This window comes from Argiope bruennichi, chromosome 2 (assembly GCF_947563725.1).
Source record: "Argiope bruennichi chromosome 2, qqArgBrue1.1, whole genome shotgun sequence".
In the NCBI taxonomy this organism is placed as follows: Eukaryota; Metazoa; Arthropoda; class Arachnida; order Araneae; family Araneidae; genus Argiope; species Argiope bruennichi.
Window position 1 is genome coordinate 123,723,356 of NC_079152.1, and position 25,824 is coordinate 123,749,179.

General features: G+C 26.0%; 1 protein-coding gene across 1 annotated transcript; it reads left to right on the forward strand.

The window, feature by feature from the left end:
• Positions 1-24,346, forward strand: LOC129961727 (T-complex protein 1 subunit delta-like). Its single transcript, XM_056075276.1, has 14 exons — positions 1-208; positions 3,441-3,493; positions 5,422-5,511; positions 5,878-5,986; positions 7,438-7,580; positions 7,665-7,786; positions 10,692-10,827; positions 12,209-12,348; positions 13,868-13,964; positions 14,558-14,665; positions 18,187-18,317; positions 21,878-22,112; positions 23,042-23,155; positions 24,107-24,346. Exons 1-14 carry the CDS (start codon positions 88-90, stop codon positions 24,122-24,124), a joined length of 1,617 nt encoding a protein of 538 aa, XP_055931251.1. The 5' UTR covers positions 1-87; the 3' UTR covers positions 24,125-24,346.
• Positions 24,347-25,824: the final 1,478 nt, after the last annotated feature.

The window sequence follows — 25,824 nt, forward strand, 5'->3', positions numbered from 1 at the left end:
GAAAATTCTCTATTTTTTCTTGAGTAACTTGCGAAACGTGCTCCAAGCTTTGTTAAATTTGACATAAATTTAAATAACTCTTCAAAAATGGCCCCTGCTAATCCAAGTGCTAAACGTTCAGGAGGTGGAGGAAGTTCTGGAGGACAATCATACAAAGAAAAGGAAAAACCTAGACAGATAAGAGACAGTAATATAACAGCAGCGAAAGGTAAAATTCGCCGGTTTGAGGCCATATTAGGCAGAATGCACATGTTTGTTAGAAATGCTTTTGTGTTTGTTGTATTCATATAATTGCTTCTAGATGCTTGTATTTCACTCATTACTCAATAATTTTTAAGTTTTTAGGTACAACACTTCTTGTATTGTATTAGAAAATTTTCAAAGCTTAAATTACGGATCCTGGGTGATAACATTGCTAATGAGTTCCATTTTCGTAATAAAATGCGTTTTGGTTTTGCTTGTAAATTAAACATATTTTCAGTAAAAGATCAATATCTAAATACCAGAATAACTAAAATTCTATTATTAATTTAACCAGTGATATATAGAAATGAATAGATGAAAATTTGTGTCTGCTTACTCAGTCTTATTTTAAGAATTATGAAGTTATTTCCCTGGATTAATTTGATCTATAATGTATATCGAATAGGTTGAATAAAATAGTAGAATTAAAATGACTCCCTGTTTATACATAGAACAATTCACTTTTCTAATTACTGATTGCATAGAGGTAGTATTTACAATATTTATGGTAGAAAATGTTAAATAGTAAATGAAGAATTGAACAACAAGTCTGAAATTATGTACTTTATTAGGGATATTTTAACATAATAAGTTAATTGGTGATATTAGAAATACAAATATTTGCTTTATTATACTTCTTGCAGCAGCTAAGCAGGAAATGCATTGGAATTGATTACAAATATTAGTATATATGTTACTGTTTAAAACTTTTTATTCTCATATTTCTTGGTTATTCAGTAGAATTATTTTTCAACTCAATTGATTTATCTAGTATAAATTATTTGTGGACACTTCACTCTAACCACCTTGGTGAGTCTTCGCTTTCCTTTCCATTTATTTGCCTTCTATGTCCATTCCAAATGTTGCATTGGAGTTGAACTCATGGAAACTAACATAGGTTGGATTTCCAAACTTTCATGACAATTGACAGATTTTCATACTGCCATTTGATTTCAGAAGCACCACCCTTTTATTACTACGACCATGAATGTCTTACTTTAAATTCATTTAAATGGTAGCTATTTAAGATTAACCACTATGAGAAGGTGAGTTGTGTACTCTGTCATTTGTTCTAAATATTCTATTCAATAAATAAAATTTGTAGTGAAGCTGCTTATGGGGATAGAATTGAAATTTCAGAACCGAATAAGTTATTTTTAAAGATTAATAAAAGAGAAGATAGTGCCAATAGGCACTATGATTTGAAATATTTTTTTCTTCATTTTTTTTTTTTTAACAAATTTATTGTTAATGGAGTTGCAAATAAATGCATCTCCAATTATTTCTCAAATATTACATTTCAGTTTCTGATTACATTATGAAAATGATTTAAAATGAATTTCATTTTCTAGTTAAAGTGATGTAAGAAATAAGTAAAATATTATATAAAATAAGAATAAATAGCAAATATATTGGGGGACAATACTTCAAATTTAAAATGAGGACAAAATTGGGAAACTGATGCTATTTTGAATTATCTGCTTTTCTTTTGCTTCCTCCACCCCACTTTGAATTCTGTGAGTTTGAAGGGGTGGGGGAAATGGGAAGTTTAAATGATTGTATGAATCTAATCATTCAATTTAAGCTAGAATTAGGAAATGGAAGATTAAGCCCAATTGTCCCCGAAAGGTGTTCTTATTCCCTTCAGTTGGATTTTTTTTCTTTGGGAACTTATTTGTTTGCATCATTGGAAATATATGCTGTTTAAGATATGTGAAAAATTATTGCACATATTATTTAAACATTTACTTGTAAAAAAAAAATAACCATGTAATAAAATTTGCCTTTTTTTATTGAATTAAAGGTCTTTAGAAATTATCTCAATGCATGTTAAGCAATTAAGGCCATCTCATACAATTTAGCAGTTTTACAATTAATATAATTTGGGAAACCTGATATCATAGCATCCTATTACAAAGCTTATTAAAATCAGAGAATCCTTCAAATAATATCTGACATCATTTTAAATGAAATCTACTAATCTGCATCAGGGATGAGAACTTTTTATTGCTTATGCAGTTTTAATCTTATAAAATTATTTTTACGGAAAAACATTTTTTGAAAAATATATGTGGAATCAATTCAGTGAAAATCTGAACATGATTTTAGTATTAAACTCCCTTATTCCTTTGAAAGGGGATATGGTGATAGGACAATGGAAGAGTTTAGAATGAAATATTTATACTAAAAATGAAATATTTATAGTAGAAATACCACTTGAATCCTTTGGACAATGGAACAAATAATAATAAAGAACATATATACATTATTAGGAAATGCTAAAAGATCAACCTATGCTTTGACCAAGAGATGGAACATACATTTGAAATGTGATTGATAAAAAAAAGAAAAAATCCTCAACAAAACAATCAAGTATTTGATTTCATTTGAAGAAATTGATGAATATGCTTTAGCTGATCTTAATTAATAGATTCCTTCAGAATGATAAAGGCATTTCATAAGGCATATACGCATCATAGTAATGGATTAAGATTGTACTTAAAAAAGATTAGGAATTAAAATTGTCATAAGGAAAACACTTGTTTTAATGATGATGAGAATTTTCTGATGAAAATATTTAGAACATTTCAATTCAATATGAGAACCATTATGTAAACCTTTATAATAGTTTAAATTTTGTTTTGAAAAATTCCCATCATTACTTTCAGTAATTCTTCTTTTGTATGATATTTTTGTTTCATTTATTCACATGTAATTCATAAGAAATTACCTATATCTTAAATATTATTTAATTTATTTTACAAATTAAAATTTTAATATATTTAAAGTAATAAATCAATTTATTAGTTATAATAATAATAATTAGTTACAGTAATAGTTTTAATAAAATGTGATTCTAAAATATAAACTGTCCTCAAATTTTGTATCGGTATCTTTTCAAAGATGTTTTCTTCTAACTATGCAAAACAAAGAAATTTAACGAAGAAAAATTTGTTTTGTATCCTATAATTTTGTAATAGCCTTTGGATAGTTGAGAAAAATAAGGCACTTGCATATTAATCACATGCATATGATTAATCTCCAAAGATAATATGTTACGTTCCTTCGTAACTAAAATTTCATTGTGTTCACCAGTGGCATACAGTTAATATATAAAAACCAGATAAACAAGCTATTTTTGTATTTTTCTTCAGTGATGAAATTAGTGTTTCAATAGATTTAATTCTATGTTATAGCTGTCTGTGATGCAATTCGTACAAGTCTGGGCCCCAGAGGTATGGATAAAATGGTAAGTGGCTAATAAACATCTTTTTTTCCTTTCTCTTTACTCTTTAGAAAAATGGATATTTAGAAATGAAATAATTAAATTCATTTAATACTAGCCGCCTTTGGCGACCAGCCGGTTCGCCAATCTTAATGTTCGTTAAAATTTTAATAATTAAATATTTTATACAATTTCTACTGTAATAGCTTCTTCATCAAAATATTTTAAAACTTCAAATTTTGATTGTCATATAATTCATTCATAATATTATAAAGGCCTTCAGTCATAACGTAATATGTATCTCTCATTTTCTGTTAGCACCCGTAGAATTTATGCTTTAAATTAAAGTGGAAAGAATTAATCTTCAATTAATATAATAATATTTTTTACTGAAACAAAGCATTTTTTTTATAATCTGATTACTGAAAATAGAGTCACTCAGCGTTTAAACTTTGTGGGTACTAAAGAATATTTTTTTTCATTTATGTAATATCTCAAGAGTTTGTCAACAAAATTTTCTTAGATTCATTATGAGCAGATCGATTAATTAACAATGTTAAATTTAAATGCATCAAACACTAAGAAAATGAAACGAATCGTTTAAAATAAACGGTTGAAAACAGGTTTTAAAAAAACTACTTAAAAAACGATGTACTTAAAACTATACAAATATACAATATAAGCATATACAAAAAATATATAACTAACATAAATACAATTTACTTACAAAAGCATGCGACTAACTCAAAAATAATTTAAATCATCCATTGATAACGGTTGTCATGGCAACAATCGGAACAGATGCGCATGCATGAATTTTCTTCCCCTGTTACGTAACGCAAATACGTGATTTTTTCTACGCCAGTTGGGGTAACGCTATGCGGATTAGAAATTTTTAATTTCCTTTATTCTGTTTCATTTTAATTCAAAAGTACTTCAGAATGAATCTGAAAGATCGATTAATTAACAATGTTTAATTTTAAATGCATCAAACATTAAGAAAATAAACAGAATCGAGTGAAATAATCCGCCGAAAATTTTTAACTCTAGCCTCATTACTGTTGGGAGAAAAAAAAATTGAATCCTTTCTCATTTGGCGGTGGGGAAAATAGAATAAGGTAAATAGAATAAGGTAAGGAATAAAATAGAACCCCAGGTGCACATTCCCAACCTCCAAAGTATACATGTATCAAATTTGGTAGCTGTAGGTCAAACGGTCTGGCCTGTAGAGCGCCAACACACACACACACACACACACATTGAGCTTTATTATAAGTATTGATTTATTGCTGTAAACACTTATTTAAATGTTTCTTTCTACAAGTTTTTAATAAAATGTGTAAATCCTTTTTACTTCAAATAATTTATGTATACTGTTTTTTTGTTTTTTTTTTAAATATTTCATCATATTTATTTTTCTTTTAAGAATATGTATTTCATGTTTATTTAAAAATATATAAAATTTCTATTATTAGTTTTTTTTATTAAAATTTTTTTTATTTTTGAATTTGAACTTCCCTTTCCATTCAAATTGAATGGTATTTTCAAACAAGCAATCTTATATATACAATATGTTGAAATAATTTGTTTTATTTCTTGATAATTGTAATGCTCTTTTTATTAACATGCTTAAGTTTCTGAACTTGTGCTTAAAAATTATTTTTCATAATTTTTCAATATATTTTTTTATTTTAATATTTTTTTTACATTCAGTGCTCAAGTTTATTGCATGAAATATGCTTTTTAGATTATTTTGTTATGTGAAAACATTTAAAAATTTTAATTTCATTTATATATACCTCATATAGTATGAAATGATTATTTTTATTCCAAAAATATTTATATTTTAATTTTTTAAAAATAGGATTGTTTTTAGTAAAAATTTTTGTACAAAACATTCTATAAAGAAATTATGTTTTCAGTATAATTAAAGCTCAACACTTTTTCTTTAGATTCAGTCAGGCAATGGTGATGTTACCATTACAAATGATGGAGCTACAATTTTAAAACAAATGCAAGTTTTGCATCCAGCTGCTAAACTGGTGAGTCATTATTATGCTCTTCTCTCTTCCTTCTAGTAAATATTGCTTTTGTGAATTTATTGTGCAAATTTAAAAAATTACATTTTTTATGTCTCTTTCTGAATTGGTAAGTGTGATTTACTAAAATCTTTAATTTATTTCTAAGCTTATTTGGTGCAATATCAATTAACAAATTGCTTTACATATTTGATTCTTATCATTTGAATTTTGCCCTTAACTTTTGTATTTTTATAAAGAAAAAAAGCTTATAGTAATGCAAATTTTATGACTTAAATATTATGAGGTATTCCTTATATTAAATTGGTGTTTTATAATATTATGTTAAAGTTATGAATGATTAAACTTGACAAATGTCTTTTCCTATAGCTTGTAGATTTATCTAAAGCTCAAGATATTGAAGCTGGGGATGGTACAACAACTGTAGTAGTTATTACTGGTAGTATGTTGGATGCTGCTAATAAACTGCTTGATAAAGGTTAGTTATATTTTTGATAATTCTCTACTTTTTAAGATTTATGGATTGAAATTCTGAGTTTTGTTCCTACAGGCAGTCTTTTCTCGGGCTATTTTTATATTTAACCCTTTCTAGGGCCGTGGGAAGTATGCTTCCCACCAAATTTATAAATCTTTGTATGAAATTACGTAAGTTGGCATAAGTTCTGACAAATTTTTTTAGAAAGACAGAAACTTAGGTGCTCTAGTTCTTTATTTTACACAAAATGATGCGTCTTGATTTGTTACTTAATTATTAATGAACCGAATTAATGAATTAAATTAAATTTATCTAATAAACTAAATGAATCCCTTTTCTTATTCTAATTTCAAGCCTAAAAATATAATATGACTTGAAAAAAATGTCCCTTTAAAAGGTTAAGGTATATAATTTTATGATCCTTGAATTTTTTTAAATATCATTGAAAAAATTGTTTTTCTCTAATAAAAGTGGGAAACTTGAATTATTATATTTTAGTACATAATTTGAATTTGCAATTTTAAATCAGTGGTAGTTTTAATATATGCAATAATTACACGATAAACTTTCATTCTGCATGCGTGTTAAAGCAAAAAGTACTTTTTAATGATTCAATAATTAGTTTGTGAATTGGAAATTATATTAAGATTAAAAGCATTTCTATATCATTTCATGTACGTAGTATGGTTTGTAGATTGTATGGGATATAATTAGTCTATAAAATCTATATACATTTACTTTTTGTACATCAAAAAATCTGTCAATTTTTTCTTTGGGAATCTTGGACTTTCATTATAAAACCTCTGCATTGAATGGAATTTCTGTTTGAGTGAAAAGTTTTACCTAAAAATATAAATACCTGTAGCAATCGTAAACATCGATGGATTTCATTCTTAAAAAGGAATACAAATTAAATAACTTGATTCTTGTACGAATAGAAATTCATGGAAAACTTATTTGTAGACTATTCATTTGTAAAAAAGCAGCAAATGTTTGCTAATAAATTATATGCTAATCATATCTTTTGTACTGTAAATCACTTTTTTAACATCTAGACAAGATTTCTTACTTTAAATTCGATTTAGCTAGTGATTTTTTAAAATTGTGAATATGCTTTTATACAAAAGTGTAGAAGTGCCAAGTTCAACTTCATTAAAAGAAATGTAGAAAGCAGGATTTAAAAATGACAAAAAAAAAGACAAAATCCACATATGTGGTTTAAATATTTTCGGGGAAGTGCAATTCAGTAATTAAAACTTTTAGTATTAAAAGAGAGAAAATATAGTTTTTAGTGTATATTTGCAAATTTAATATGCATTTGTACATTTTAAGCAAAGAAAAATTTATTTCATGATTTTTGAAACTTTTAACCCATCCTCCTCTTTAAAGGTTTCAATTTATTTAAATATCACATTACATTTTTAATTTCCTGAATTAAATTTTTTTCTTTTCAGGAATTCACCCTACAATAATATCTGAATCTTTTCAAAAAGCTACAGAAAAAGCTGTTGAAATTTTGACTGATATGTCTATACCTGTTGAATTAAGTGATAGAGAAAGTTTACTTAAAAGTGCTACTACAGCTTTGAGCTCTAAGGTGAGATTTTAAATATTTTACTATTTTAATAAGTTTTTTTTTATATGTGTGGTTTAAATTATTACTTTCTTATCCTTCAAATAGATTGTTTCCCAGCATTCTATGCTTTTGGCCCCTTTAGCAGTTGATGCTGTTTTGAAGGTTATTGATCCTGCAGTTGACACAAATGTCAACTTAAACGATATTAAAATTATGAAACAACTTGGGTATGTATGTTTTTGATACAATTGAACATTTGTTGCTCTTTTTTTTACCTTAAAGAAATTATGATTTGCATTGATTTTAAGTGTTTTTAAGTTTTTTAATTGCATTGCTTACTATGTAAAAAATGAATAGTTAATTAAGCTAAATTTTCTTTGCGTTATAATCACGGCAAGCTATTTTAATTGAATTGATTTTTTTTATTTTCTTATTCGTAATTTTAAAATATTTTGACTTTTCTTAAGAAACTTCCAAATATTGCATAAATTTCTTTTTATTCACTTTAAATAGATATTTTTGCCAATATTACTGTGTATACCTACACTTACATCTATAATTATTTTGACCGTATCCTTCAAATTTTTTGTTTCACAATATTTTTGTTTGTTTTTTAAAAAATCTGTTTCTATATGTCAATAAAAAAAAAAAAACATTTGCAATTGCCAAAATGGTGTTTGTATATTTCATAGAAGTGGGAATAAGTGTGGAGGAAGGGAAGGAAAAAAAACAAAAACAACCTGTTTATATGTTTTATGCACCATCTGATTATGCGTTTCCTTTGTGTTATTTATTTTGCCTTTCATTAGATACAGATGTACTGATCTGTTTTGAGCTTGTGGTAAAAATCCTGGGACTCCATATTTTTCACTGAGACAATGGCTAGGGACAGGTTTCTGGCAATTATGAAGTATCTGTATGTTAATATAATCATGAAGACTGAAGAGAGATCCATTTCCCTTTATTTCAGATGTTTGCAATACATTGATAGAAAACTGGTTATAGCGTTATAACAGCGGATGAACAATTGTTTGATGCGTTATAACAGTGGATGAACAATTGTTCCCCTTAAAGATTCATACAGATTTATTTAGTCCATGCCTAAAAGGCACAATTAATTCAGAATTAAATTTTGGCTTGCTACTGATATGTCAAAATAATTATTGAATAGATATCTGTTGGGCAAAGATGAAACAAGGGTATGTGGAAAAAGGATAGGTGAACATAACAGCTTTTTGTTTTATGGAACTTTATTATAACATTGGAAGAAACCTGACAACAGAATTTTTTTCATGTCACTGAATTAAGTAAAATAAATGAGGACAGCAGGAATAAGCTGTTTTGGCACAGTACAACATTCGAAGAGAGAAATACCATATTCATTCAAAACATCATGAGATGAACTCCATTTTAGTAAGATTGTTAAGCATGTCAATATATCATAAAGAAGAAAGAGTAAAAGCATTTTGCAGAGTATCTTATACCAGTCATTGAAAATCACATCTGATGAGAAGAGGGGAAACATACTAGAAGTTTTGAAATATTACAATTCAATGAATTAAAGAATTGATGTTTTAGTTGAGGAACTTTGAAATATGTACCAATGTATTTCACCAAAGCTCCCCAAACCTTCCTCTTACACCCAAGAGAAAATGGATGCTTGTTGATTCCTTCCACATATATGTAAACAATGCCAGATAAAGGGCATTGCAAGGGCAACAAACTTTAAACATTTGTAAAAATTGTCAAAAATATGCTTGTGGAACTAAGCTAAAACTAACCCTTAGCTAAAATTAAGAAATCAGTAATCTGCATACACTATCAAACCGAATGAGCAAGTAATTCATTTATATAGTTTTTAATAAATTTGTTTAATCGTACAAATTATTGTGCAACAATTTATAAAATGTTTACTGTTTTAAAGACTATAATAATTTTTGACTTTTTTTTTTAGCTTTTTAATTTTTACGTGTCTTCTGTTTACAAGAGTTGAAAATTTAAATATAAATAGCATAGCTTTTGATTATTTTAGCTCTTTTATATGTATAATTTTCCTAGGTTTACAAATATTTACTTACTAAGCAAATTGTATATTTATAAACTTTTTGTTTACATAATAGCAACAAAAAGTATGCTTTTTCTTGTAACCTGGATAAGTAGTTAAAATAACCATTGATTGGAGTTATGGGTGGAAAATAATATTACTATATATGGAAAATATAGTAATGCTAGTATTAACCATACATTTGTTTGAAAACATGATATAAATATCATGAAAGGATAATTCCAGTCTTTTTTATAACACAGACAAAAGTTTGATTATTGTTAAATTATTATGTTTGCATGCAAGTGGAATATTTTCTGGTAATCCTTTATTAGTAAGTATAACCAATTTGTATGATTTTATGACAAATTTTTACTGTTCAACATTATTATTGCTACATTCAAATATTAGTAATGATAAGTTCATAAAAATTGTGATTAGTACAAACCTTTTTTTTTTTTTTTTTTTGAACAGCAAATGTGAGATATTAAGTATGCTAAGAATTATTGCTTTATGAAAATTGATCAAAATAAGACAATTGAATTTTTTATTTTCATAAGATTAAGCACTGGATTGCAAATGCTTTATATTTCAGAAAATATACTGAATATTATTCTCCTTGTGAAACTTGACTAATGTCTAGGCACTTCTAATTCAATCATATGAAACAAAAGTGACAGTTTAAAACTGAGATATAACAAACAAATTTAAGTTTTTTTAAAACTCAAAATATAAAAATGATTAATATAATAACTAATCAAGATTGCCAGGCCAACTAATTTAGCATTATTAAAATGTATTATAACATATCTTGTTTTTGCTTCTACTTAATTATTAAGTTTAGTTCAATAATTTTTTTAGTAAATATTGTTTTGTATATTTCAATAATTGATGATGTCTGTTAAGTCAATGTTAATTTTATTTTGAAGTTCCAATCTTTCATTAAAATTTTTTATGAGGATGGATAAAGTAACGCAAATGAATTGATCATAAATTCTTCATGTGATGTAATTAATATTATTTTGTAGTGATTTAAAACTTTCAGATGCATTAACTGTTTTTTTTTTTTTTTTTTATTTTTATTTCAGAGGCACTGTTGATGATATTGAATTAATAGATGGTCTTCTTTTCAAACAAAGAAGCGCTGGTCTTGGAGGAGTTACCAAAGTTGAAAAAGCAAAAATAGGATTGATTCAGTTTTGTGTCTCTCCTCCTAAAACAAATGTGAGATTTAAATTTGATGTTATTTTGTTATTGTTGAAATGACTTTCATTTAAGAGGATAAAGTGACAAATAATTGTATTTTTTTAGTAATGATAAACATTGCTATATAAAAGGCATATATTGTTAGTTGAAATCATTAGGGAGTAATTTATGGCTTATGATTTTTTTTTTTTTGGAGCAAAGCTATTTCTGGCTAATTGCTCATATGGAATAATTTAGTTGAAAATATCTTATATAATTATCTTATGACTTATATCCTCTTTATGAGAATTAAATAAGTAAAAATACTGTTTATGAGAAGAATATAAATTTTCTTAAAGATTTAAACCATTAATGCATTTTCTTATATAGTTTTTCTGAAAATGCTTTATCAAAATATTTTTAAGACATCAGTTTCGTTAGTCATGAGTCTTAAATCTTCATTCATCCTGTTATTTAACATATACAATATATGCAAGTATTTTGATAAGATAAATGATATGAGATTGTATACAAGCCTCATTCCTTTTAACAAGTAAATTCAAGATTTATTAAAATAAAGATTGAAACTAGACTAAGTAATGGATGTTAATTCTATCACAATTGTTTTTGTTTTTTTCAATCTCAAAATGTGCAGGGTTTAAAACAGGTAAATTAAGGACATGGATTTGATTTAAAATCTGGTTTTTGTAATTACATTTGCTTGTATGATTTTTCAAGTTAAATTGTTATGTCATTTCAAACTAATGGTCTTTACAAGTTCTATTTTTTATGATTTTTTTGCTCTACAGATTCCATTTTTATTGCACTTAAATGATGAAAGCAAATTCCTTAAAAGAAAAAAATTCCATTTTTTAATATACTGAATTTTTATTTTCATACATATCTTCATAAGGGTTTCAGTTATTATTGTCGTTTTATTCTTTTGTTCAGTAAATTGTTAATCCTTCATAAAATTCAGAGATGAGTATGGGCAAACAACATTTAAGTCAATGTATGTTTTATAAGAAGTTGATATTTTTGCCTGTAATAAATTTGTTATATGCAATGCTTTAATTAAGCATTCCCTATAACGCTTTATTAGAAAATATATACTATTTTAAAGACCTTATAAGTAAAATAATACAATTTACTTTGTAATAAAAAATTGATTGACATTTCTAAATTATTTAACTTCTGGCAGCCATGTAGTTAAAATCTTATTATAGGCTGTTGCAGTGTGTAAAAAGTATTCATAATTACAACTTCCTAAAAAATTATAGCTTAAAATAATATAAATCTTTTTCAGAATGATAAGTTGGCTTAGTTTAAATTAATATTTATCTGATTTATATTAATACTTTTTATGCCTTATATGTAACTATGGCAGTAAAATTTATTTGTTTGTATTTACTTTTTTTAGATGGATAATAGGATTGTAGTATCTGATTATACTCAGATGGATCGAGTTTTAAGGGAAGAACGAGCTTATCTCTTGAACATAGTAAAGCAAGTGAAGAAAGCTGGATGTAATGTTCTACTTATTCAAAAATCTATTTTAAGGTTTGTAATTTTTAAGGTTTCTGTAATAGAAAATTTTTTTGCTATATATTTATATGTTGGTTTGCAGCAAAGACTAATGTACTGAAGTCAATAATTTATAATATTTTATATTCAAACTGATTTTAATCATTAGTTTTGATTTGAGTGCTTTTGAATATAACGAATAAAAAAAATCCCAATACAAGGGAGCAAAATTTAATGTTACTGTATATTTACACCTAAAGTGTAAAAGTGTATTAGAGGTAATGTTATTTTTTTTTAAAATTTCTGAAGCATTCTGGTAAGATGCATGAAATTTTCTTCTACAACTTCCATTAATTAATGTGTAACTATCAGAAATATTATTAACAGCCTATCTAAATCGTCATATTTTCTAGTTTTATAAAGCAGTTTGTTCCAGAATGCTAGAATACTTCAGCATATAGTTTTTTTTTTAATCAAAGGAATCATCAGTGAAAAATAACTAGTATAAAGCTATTTCTTTGATTTTTTTTAAACCGAATACATATAATTAAAAATAGTGATTATTATATTTATTGACATTTTGATTTGTTATGCAAGTAAAAGATATCTAGAATTAAAAAAAAATGCAGTTTTGTTAAAATGGGACATTTATTCTACAAGAATCTATGAGACCATTCCCTCTTTTATATGCACTTAATAAAATCATAATTTAGGATTGGTTTATGGCGAGTATGGAGTCAATAACATGTATGCTGGTAGAAAAATAAAATATAAACTGTCATAGTTATTTTATTTAATTGGATTATGATTTCCTAATAATGTTCAAATATTAAGTAAACATTGTCATGACTAAAAGATTCTGATGAATATTCTAACTGGAGCATTCAGTGATTTTAGAATTCAATTTGAATATAGAATTTCTGATTTTATGTAATATTATTCTATATATTCATTAATCTGTTATATTCATTTTCTAATTTTATAAATTAAACTGTAATAATCCATTTAAAATTTCAAAATAAATTATGAGTGGTAATCAATGGAAATCCAAAATCTGCTTATCTCCACTGAAGGTGGGTGAGGAGAAGAAATTTTGCAAATAATCTGATTTCATTTGTTGAAAAATTGATTTTAAAAATCAATTTCCAAAAACATCATTTTCCAATTAACATCGTCAGAATCGGCTTTGATGTTTGATGTATTCATAATTATTGTCATATATAAATGCTTATATTCATATCTTTTTTTGTATTTTTATCTTTTTTCGTATTTTTTTTAAAGACAGCCTTTTATTTTCTACATCATTTTATTTAATTGGATTATGATTTCCTAATAAGGGTCAAATATTAAGTAAACATTGTCATGACTTAAAAAGATTCTGATGAATATTTTAACTGGAGCATTCAATAATTTTATAGATTCAGTAATTTAGATAAAAAATCATTTTCCACACACACAATTTAAAAGTAATTTAATTGCATAAATTTTTTTTTTTCATTAGATTATATTTTGTTTGGAGATATTTTGATAAACATTGTTGATAATTCCTTCTTAGGGATGCCATTACTGACTTAGCTTTGCACTTTTTTGCTAAAATGAAGATCATGGTTATTAGAGATATTGAAAGAGAAGATATAGAATTCATTTGCAAAGTAAGTAGATGTGCAGCTTTTATATTATTATTCTTGTATGTATTTAATACATATTAGTTTATTTTTATGCATATACTTTGGTATTGGATATTTTCAATACAAAAGTATGAATTGACTTTTCCTGAATTTGGACATTTTTCATTGTAGACAAAGTTTGTTTTATAAAAATATGTATTTGAATATTCTACCAAAATATATATAATATAAATAATGGATTTTTTTGGTTGTTTAATTATTAGCTATCCATCAGAGCTATTATCTTTTAATTAGAAATGATTTTTAACATAATTTACATACTTTGAAATAAAATTTCATTTTCATAAAATTTTATTGAAATAAAATTTTATTTTATTTCAAAGATAATAAATTTCTTACTGTGAAAACTTGTTCCATGCAAAATTGATCTCTTAAGGGATTTTATTTTTTTAAATGACATAAATATTAAAATAAGCTCTCAATCATTATTTTTTTGATTTATTGGATTTTAAGATTTATTGAAAGAAAATATTCTTTCCTTTAATTAGGCAATTCCATTTCTTAAGCAACTTTTCCATTACTTAAACATGATTTAAATTTTAAAAAAATTCTTCCAGACTTTAGGATGCAGACCAATTGCTAGTTTAGATCACTTTGTTCCTGAAGCTCTTGGATCTGCTGAACTTGTTCAAGAATTTGATGCTGGTGGTGTAAAATATGTAAAGGTATGTTTGATAAGGTGTTTCAGATATCAGATTCATATGCTTTAATTTTGCTGCAGGTTTGCTTTTATTCACATATTTTCCTGTAATATAGTATTTTAAATATCAATATGATGATTTGATTTTTTAGCTTGGATCATTAATGGTTGTTTAAATTTCTTGTACAAATCATTATTAAGGCTCCTGACAAAATAAAGCAAAAATGGAAATCATAAATAGTCCATGCATCATAGAAATTATCTAATCAATTTTTCTAAATATATTTACAAATACAATGAATTAATTGGTTTACTATTTAATTTCTTTAATAAATATAAACACTTTCGATGTAAGAAAATGTTACATTATAAGTATTGTCATTTCTGTTGAAAGAAAATGTTGTGGATATTTTTACCCTTTCATAGATAACATGATTGTAATAAATACTAAGAGAAAAATTGTTGCCTATTTTATATTCATAATATACCACTTTTGGCAGCTGATGTTTGAAAGTTTTTATTTACATCCAACTTACCACTGATTATGTTTAATTAACTTTTAAATGGTTCCCTAAAAATCATTAATATTTTTTGCAGAAAAATTAGTTACTATTAGTGTAAGTTTTGGAATTTTAAAAACAGATTTTCTTTATTTAAAATAAATTTTTTGTCATTGAAGTTGTAAGGAATGAAATTCATATTTAGAGAGTTTATAATTTTCCACTATTCTATGTTGCTTCATCGTTTTTCAGTTTTCTTTATTAGTGATGCATATTTTTTGTTTGCTGCTTAATAATTTAACATTAAAGAAACCTACCTATAATATCCTAAGGGATTAGATCTAAAGGCTCCACAGATTTACTGTTTTTTGTACACAAGCATAGTAACATTAGTATTTGGAAAAAAGCAATGACACAATTGCAATTAAAAATATGTTTATTACTATAATGACTCCTTTCCATAAAATGTAATATTTATATTGGATAATAAAATCCATTACTGTTGTGATTGATACATTTGACTGTTTTGTTAGCAAAGCTGCTGTTGTCACCAAGTTTGAATGGCAGTGGTATTCCATTTGTGCGAATATTTGTCTTTAAAATCTGGTGTGTTTTTTCTATGGTTTTGTCAATGGAATTATAATCATATATATAGAATATTTGTGCCAATCAATGCCAAAAAGTAGTCGGCCAACTTACTGGCAAATATATCTATTGGGGGGGGGGGGAGAAAAAAAACATGAAATGCATGGAAAAAGAAAATAAGTTTGTTTTAATAATGAAGATGAATGTGTATGTGTGGATGTATTGTTGCTCTACAGCCCAAAACATTTGATCTACATCTATCTAATGTGGCACACGTTACCATGGAGGTCAGGATTGTACACCTCAGAGTGATTTTTTTTTGAAATTTTAATTAAAGAACAACATTTGATATTTCTTTTTACAATGATTTCCAAAAATATTACTGCTTAAAAATCAATTTTACACCTCTTAAAATATAAAGAATTGTCTTTTTAACTATACCAGTTTTGTAGTTACTTTTTGCTGACTTTTGGCATTTTTTTTTTTTTTTTTTTGACTAATTTCCAACAATAGACTTTATTGTTGCCATGAAATTCAAGCTGTTTTCATTGTTTTATAAATTATCCTATCCCATGATTGTTTTTTTTTCCATTGGTGAAGGTGAAAGAACAAGGTTATTATTTAATATCTGTGTAGTTTATGAGACTTATAACAAAAAGTGGTTACAATGCTTTGAAATTTAAAAAACGGATGAATCGGATATTTATGTTTTTAAAAATGCCATGTTATCATGGGACTGTACTTTATTAGAAAGATTCATATAAACAGTGAGCAAGACTAATGCAAGACAATTAAAATACATCTTTAATGTTTGGAATTATTATTTCATGATATAATAGATTTGAAGTTATATCTAAATGATTTAAATGAAATTGGCAACAACCAATAACCCTTGAGAATTTATATTGCTACTAAAACTTATTGAATTATGAAAATTTGAATATCACTATCTTATAAAAATTTATCTTTATCTTTTTATAGAATTCCATTAGCTGTGTCATATAAAATATGCCAATCATCATCCATAGATTTCTTAGATCAGTCCCGAGATTAATTTCCCAGATTGTTCAAAAATAGTGACATTCAATATTTCTTAACTTGATCTTATTTGATCATAAAAATAGAAATGTTTTTTAATATTATTATTTAAAATTTGGAATATCAAATATTTCACTGAATATAATTTATGACCAAAGATTTTATAATATCCAGATTTCACAATTTTTTCAGAAATACATTTATTGATAAAAAAAAAAAGATATTATTTACTTATTCAAATTCTTTTCCAAGTAAAATTATGAACTGAGTTTTATGGTGAATCAGAGAAATTTATGTTGAATAATTCTTTGAGACTTGCATAACTTATGAAAATTATTCTGTAGTGCTCGTAAGACATGAATGCTGAATCATTCTGTTTTCTGTATTCATATTTTTTAAAAACATATTTGGTTTCAGCAAAAATATTTTTATCTTGATTGACTTCCACTTCAATTGTAAAATAAATTTTTTTGAGAGCTGATAGAAAATTGGAGAGATACATAATACAATGAGAACATTAGCATAAGGCTTCTATAATAATATGAGTTATATGACTGTCAAAATTTGAAGCTGAAAAATATTTTGCTGAAAAAACTATTAAAATACCAAATTGCATAAAAAACGGAATTGAAAATGCTAGAGAACATTAATTCTGATAAACCAGCTGATGGCCAAAGGTGGTTAGTTAAGAATAAAAACCTAAAACATGCTTTGAATGCCACTTGGAACTTTTTGCTGTCAATCTTACAATAACATTCTTTTCCTTTATTCTTACATTGGCTTATTCCATACAAAATTGTATTTAACATGTATGCTTTTCAAAGGAGTAAATAGACTAATAGCAATTACCAAAGAATATATTTTGTAAAGGAATGGAAGATTAAAGCATAGATCCCACAAAGTGTATTTTAACATGATTTCTATGGCAGTTATGGGGGGGGGAGGATGTGCCTTTTAGTATTATTAGATATTTTCTTTCCTCATGAGTAGTCTCCTGTGATACTCTTTCCATTTCTTTTATATTTCTTTTTGATTTTTATATATGTATGGCATTTATTCAGTGTTTCTCACAAATTTTGCCATTGCTTTATTTTGTTATGTATTCATTTTGCTGGACTTTCCTTTGGACATGAGTGACTTTGTTTTTTTGTATGTGTGTATATAAAATATGTATGTGCATGCATACATAAGAAATAAATAAGTTAAATTATTAAAATTATTGGAGTTAAGATATTAAAATAAATCTGTAATAAAAATTCATAATAAACATGAAAGTGAAAGCAAGAAACACATTTTAGAATTTTTCTGCAAATAAAGTTGTGCCAATAATTAATTACACAAGACTGACTAAACATTCTTGTCTATTTGTACATTGCTTTCTTGCTGTGTTCAAATACTGATTTTTTGTATTATTTTATAATAGGTTACTGGAGTTGCGCATCCTGGCAAAACAGTGACTTTGTTTTTGAGAGGATCAAATAACTTGGTTTTGGAAGAAGCAGACCGTTCTCTCCACGATGCTTTGTGTGTTATACGTTGTTTAGTAAAAAAGAGGTATGGAAATAATGTATTAACCACATTATTTTTAAAAATCTGAAAGAATTTTTTAAAATCTGTATTATTTGAAAGAATCATATATATTTTTTTTATTATTTATAAATATTTCTAGTACTAGTTTTTAGCTAAACTTTTAGTTACTCTTTTAATGAACTTAACACAAGCTTGGTGTATTTTCTATATATTTTTGTAGCTTCTGTAAAGAGCCTAGTGTTATGAATTTTGATTATTAGTAAATTTATTAGGGGGCTTCACACCTTGCTTGCTTATACTTGCCAACCCCCAGAAACTGCTAATGCAGTTCCTCTTGGATCGCTTCATAATCCAAGTTCGCTTCGCTCGCTCATCATCTACTATAAACCAATTTAGTCTAGCAACAGATATATTCAGATACAATTTATTCCAAAATATGATGCAACAATGAAAGAAATAAAAAATGTAAAGCAAAAAGTACAAAAATCATCTGTATTTCTTTGTAAACATTAATAACCTTTCATTTAAATAAGTATATACATCCACCAAGGAAGTAAATTAAAAAAAAAAAAAATGTGCTTTTCTTTTAATTTTTTAAATTTGGGAACTATACCATAGAAACAGAATAAAAAATTGATATCTCCAAGAAAACCATCCTGATATTTGTAGCAGGATTTTCTTCAGTTATATGATGCATCTGTAGGTAACAATCAATGAATGGATTGATTGCTGTCAACATAGAATCCAATCTTTCCATCACAGAGAGCAAACATCCTTCATTTCTCTACATGCCTTTTTCAGTGGTTTCACTTTTTATGAAGAAAATTCTCAGACACATTAAAGGCAATGAGTTGGCAGATTCTTCCGCTAAATCTGCATCAACCCCCCTTAACAGATTTGTCCCTTTGGCTGATGTTAAATGTTACATAAAGAAGTGTATTTATAAAATGTGGCAGCAACAGTGGGATTTACAGGAAAATAGCAAATTGCATTCATTAAAACCCACACTTAGCAAATGGTGTAGTGCCTCAGTTAGGAGAAGGGACGTTATTCTGATTCGTCTTCGAATTGGGCATGTGTGTTTTACACTTAAATATTTACTTTTTGGTGAACCGCATTCATTTGTAGTACATGCCAAAAACGCTATTCAATTGTGCATATTTTAATCAAGTGCCCAGTTTTTAACTTTCAATTTCAATCCTATTTTAATACAATGATTTTATCTCTGAACAATCTTGTGGGAGAAAAGCCTTGCTCTAATATCTTCCTTTTTTTACAATCGATAAGCTTTTTACTTCACATATGATTAGTTTTATAGTATTATATGTTCATATATTCACCATACGTTTGGCGCAGCATAGCCATGTCTGGCTTTTGCGTCATTAAAATGCAATCCAATCCAATCAGTGACTTCACTGGTATCAAACACATAGAATTGACCATAATCTGGTTAGTTATGATCACTGTATAAATGAGAAACCATGGGGGTATATCTGATCATGAATCCTATAGCAATATGGTCCTATTCCAAGAGGAGATTTAATTTGAGTTCCCATGGAAGCCAAAAGCTAAAGCAGAATTATATTCTCTTGTATGCTTCTGATAGTTTCTTCCTTCAATTGAATCGCTGATCGGCAAGTCTTTCAATATTTCCGGTGGATTCAACAGATGTTCTGAAACAATTTTTTTTATCATTGCAACATTTCATGTATTTGCCACTTGAATTTACTTCTTTTTCTTAGTAATGTGCCTGGCAATAAGAACAGAATCCTGACATAGTCCCACTATGCTCCTGTTGTTTGGAAACTTCACTCTGTATGCATAAACATTTAACTCTATTTCATTCATTATAACTGGATCTTCTTATGAATGATACAAGAGCATTTTCATTTGACTTGTCTTCTCTTTTTCGCCGATTTCGTTTTAAAATCGATACAGAACGATTTAAACTCATTGTAAATGTTGTCCGTTTTTTAACCATTTATTTTTTGTTTAAAATTTTTTCAAACCGATCCAAGAATAGTGTTTACTTGAAATCTTATCAAATTGCATGTTTATGTTCCTGGTTGAGGTCAAAGTATTGCCAAATAGTGATTAACAAATTCAGCTTGATTTTGCTTCCACTTAAGTGTTTTATGTATATATATATATATATATATGTGTGTGTGTGTAACATTATTTTGTTGGAAGCGGCAGGTTTAACAAGCAGTAAAGAGACTTTGTATCTTTAATTTCGTTTTATTCTCTCTCTAACACCATTCAAGAAAGCATAATTATTTACAAGAAGATGCAGGGCGGTACAAAAGCAGAAGTAAGAAAAAATAAAGGGTAGAAGGCTGAAACAAATGATCACTAGTCTTATATAACATGGTATTTCCGGCCATGCACCTATTCAATACATGTGTTGACCTTGAGAAGGGCAACGGAAGTAACACTGATACTACGCATTATTTTTAGAAAGGAATTAAACCGAAAGTGGAATTAGATCAGAAAATACGAGAATATTTTACTATGGGCTAAATTAAAATAAAGTTTTGGAAATTAATTTGGATTAAATTAAGAGTTTACAACATCATTACATATATAGATTATTTAAATCGTCTATCGTCTAGTACTGATTAATGGAGATTTCATTAAAAAAAAAAGTTTCCAATTTTGGGAGCTAACTTCTTTTTCCAAATTGTTGTCAGTACTGTGAAAAGGTTTTTAAGTAAGTAATTTTTTCATCTACTAAATAATTGAATATTTTGAAGGTTGTATGTTTTGAAAGTCATAGTAATAATATTTTTTGATAATTTTAAAATCTGTTATCTTAAAATTGTATTTTTTGATATTTGTTCTTTTTATTACTATTTTGCTTTTTCAATTAACCTATTCATTATTTGTCTGTAAAAATAACAATTGAATAAAACTATATTTCTAACTAAATGGTTTACTTGTTCAATCTTCATATTTAAGCATTTACTTTTGTGTGAAAATAATTGCATTATTTTACAATCCTGTCTATTTATAAAATTTTTATGAATATTCTTAAAGATTTTTATTTCAGCATTATAATCTTAATTTTTTAAATAGTTAATGTTATATATGTTAAAAGAATAAATAATATATATATATATATTTTTTTGCAAAAAAAAAAAAAAAAATTTTTTTTTAGTCGCATTTATTTTGTCTAAAGAGAAATTAATGCATCTCTAAGGATTTGTTAAAGGATATTGATTTTTAATATGAAAAGTTTTTCTTTGTATTCACATATAAATAATATAACATTCCAAACTTCTATTTCAGTGTATAACATTTTTATTTTGAAATTCCAAAATATAATTAGATTTTATATTAGAAATATTTTCTGGAACTTTAGACTTAAATAATTGGGCTTTATAATTTGTTATAAATCTGTATTGTTTAAACGATAAAGAATATAAAGCATTGAAATATAATTATATTTTATAAAGTTATATTCCATTTTAATATTAATTACTTATTGATTGATTTCTTTATAAAGTGTATTTTAGTTCAACTACAAGTAGTCAGTGGAAATTTAACAAAATACTAAAGTTGAAAATTTTTATTTTGTTTTGCAGAGCCTTAATTGCAGGAGGTGGTGCTCCTGAAATTGAACTTTCTTTGCGTTTATCAGAGTTTTCTCGAACTCTGCAGGGAATGGAAGCTTATTGTATTAGGGCATATGCTGAATCCTTTGAAATCATTCCTTACACTTTAGCTGAAAATGCAGGCTTGAATGCTATTGCTACTGTCACTGAGCTTAGGAACAAACATGCTAATGGCGAGAAAAATGCTGGCATTAATGTCAGGAAGGTGGGTTATGTTTTAAGGAATATTTTTGCAATTTATTATGCGATTTTGAAAAATTAAGGCATATAATTCAAATGTAATTATAGGTAAATTTTTTTTAGTATTAAAAAATCTTGAACCAATTCTTCTGTATTGTATTCAGCAACAATTCAAATTTAGTATTCTAAAAAAAAGCTGTTAGCACAGAAAAAACTGTTTTTTTTATTTGTACATAAGGTAATAAATATTCTGTATATCATAGAACTATAGAGCTTCATGAAATTAAAGAACATGTATTTTTGCTACATTATCAATGTCTAAAAGTAAAATCTTTTGTGAATTATACTAATTGCTCTTAAATACTTTTGTATCTTATTTTGGATTATTTAACTTGGCTTAATGATATGCCACATTAACTCTAGACACCACCTTTTTAAAATACATTTATACCACATTTTTAAAATGTCATGATCAATTTTGACTTTAGCTATGTATTTTCTTGCATAATTGGTATTTCAGGTTATACATTTCTTTCCTCTTGTATAAAACATTTGACAACTTTTTCAGCTAAAAGATTACAAATGGTAAACTTTAAAATGTATTAATTTTTGAAGTTGATTTTTTATAGCTTTAATGTATTAATAGAGTAATAACTGGGATATTTCTCCCATATTTTTAAATAGGCAAATAACTGGATAGTTTATTATGAAAATATGGAGCTGAATGTGTGAAATGAATTTTCTGATAGATAGTTAATGTCATAGATATATTCAATAGTGTTTCAATAATTAACCATATCTGTTTTCTAAAATGAAATAGATGATTGAAATTCAAATATTTCAACATTTATAATAAAATGCTTTAACAATGACAATGTTACTATATAATCAATAGAAATTTAAAATAAAAATTTTTAATTATAGTTTTTGTTAATTTATTTATATATATTTTAGGGATCTGTAACGAATATTTTAGAAGAGAATGTAATTCAACCTCTTCTTGTCAGTGTTAGTGCTGTTACTTTAGCATCTGAAACTGTCCAGACTATAATGAAGATTGATGATATTGTAAGTTGTACATTTTAATATATTTTTTTATATGTTCTGATTTTTCTTTCTTTCAATCAGTACTCTTCTGTTCTTTATCTCTTCATAATTCTCATGTATGTTATTGAAATTATTTTTTTTGCAAAATTCTTAAAATATTCTTTAACTTTGATTATTTTTACTTTCATACATCTGAGCAATTCTTTTCATTTAAATATTGAAAGTTTTAAAAAAACGTGATTCATCAGTTAAGGTTCAGAATGTGAATTCTTAGTTCTGTCAAAGGAAGCCTTAAATTATTTAAATTAGAAAGAGATGTGCAATTTTCTCTTTTGATTAGAATGCCTAATTTAATTTAGTGTTTATAGATTAATCCTAAAATTATTGAATTACAGTTTTTATTATGCATATAAATAAGATTTCAGTCATTACGTATTGATAATTGCAATATATTTTTCTTTATGTAATTTTTTTGTAATTTTGTCAGTAATTTTCAGGTCAGTAAATATAATTCTAACTGAATTTTAAAATGGTCTATGTTTATTTAAATATATATATTTAGTGTGTTTTAAAGCAGCTCTTAATTCTTTGTATTCTAAATATTATTATTACTTAATAAAATTATTATTACTTAAATAAAAATTTTAAAGAGTGGATATTTTTGCAGTTATTACTTATAAACAGTACACTGCATAGATCTAATATTGTTATATTTTAAGCTGTAGAACAGATCATACCTATTGAATTGTAGTTAGATATCTTTTGATTTAACATTGTCAACTTTCTGTTTAATAATTTTACTAAAATTTAGCATAGATTCATAATTTTTCTGAATAATTCTAAAAAATATAATATAATGAAGCCAAATGTTTTTTATTTATCATTGTTCAATTTTTAAAAATCAATGTTTTTTGATTAAAAATTGGACTGTTCCATTTACTTTTCTTAATTGCTGTTTGTTTTATGTTGCAGGTGAATGTTATGCGATAATCTGGATGTTTGTCTTCAAACTGCACATAGTCTTTTGTGTAATCATTTTTTACTAAGCTGGACTTTAAATGATCAAAAAGCTTTTCTTTTACTGTATAACAATCACTTTTGTTGTTGACTTTCATGCATTGCGATAACCTATTTCTTTTCATTAAACTTAAAGATTGCAATAAAATTATTGGCTGCTGTTATTTTCATCAATAAAGATTCCTTTTCTTGAAATTTATTTGTATTCTTGTGTAAAACTAATATTCATATATTTAGTTAGGTAATTTTAACTTAAACATATTGAAAAAGGAGATTTTTTATTTTATAGAATGTCCAAAAATTGTTGCACAATTTACAAAATATGAAAAAAAAAAAAAATGTTGAATTAAAATAAATAATTGTATTAATTTGTCTACAAAATTTATTGAATACATCCTTTATGGAATCTTAACTATTATGCACTAGAATTTACATAGTTTATTGGCAAATTATAGAATTAATAGAAACTATGATATGCTAAAAGCTATTCAACAAACAACAAAATAGTTTAGTAAAAGTGCCATTTTACACAAAATAAACAATAATGCATTATTGCATGCTTGCAAATCCAAATTTTTAAAACTGAATTGCATATCATTTGTAGAAACAACTTTTAAATGGTTTGGCTTTTTTTTTGGGGGGGGGGGTTGTAAATGTCAGTTTTACTTCTAACAAGCATAGAACATAGTTCTAATCTAAGAAGAGTGTTGTTTCAGCTGCAAATCTGAAAATGTAATGATTATGAAGTATATTGTGTTACTGTTATTAAATCCATTGATGACTGCAGGTGACGGGTAAAAGTGAGTAAATAGGAGAAAATTATATTATAAAATGAATATATGCATATATAAGTTAGGTATGGCAATGCATAGAAATTTCTTTCTAATAATTATTCACCATTCCAAGTACATTTGATCATTTTACAGGATTGGTCTTTCTAAAAAGTTTCTATTGGAAGAGGGGAAAAAAAAGAGTTACTCCATCATTTTTGTTTCAATTAATTTTGAGATTTGTCTAAAATAAGTTTTTGATTTATTTGAAAAAATCTGTGATCTGTCAGTTTTTTTTTTTCTTTTTGTGTGGGTGGTAATTTTTTTAATGAAAAGTAAATTCCTAATTGATTCATTGGTATAAACCTAAATCCTTAGAATAAAATACCTTAGTAAAAATGTAATAATGTATATTATTACATGAACAATAATGTATATTTTTCACAGTTTGACATCTGTCCCTATTGTATAGTGAGATAAACTTGATATAGTTTTTATGTCAAGTTTATAATATACATTTTTACACATTTCAGAATTGAAATCTGTTTCAGTAGCTTATGCTGTTGGAAAATATTTTGTTTCCCAAAACATTTGCAATTTCTCATGCTTAAAATTATTTACTTTATGGGAAAACTGCTCATTTTTAACATTGTCAAACCATTCTTTAAAAAAAGGGGGAAAAAAAAACAATTTCTATGGCACATTTGTTTTACAAATTTTTAATTTTTTTTTTTTTTTGAATTTGCATTTTTTTGTATTTTTTAGAATCTGTTGATTACTGTTTGATTTCCCATTACTACACCATCTCAAAACTTCAATCATTTATCTAGACCAGGAAAAACTTTCTTGGACAGTGTTGAGACGAACTGCAAGCATCGAAAAATAACTTATTTCTTTGTGTCT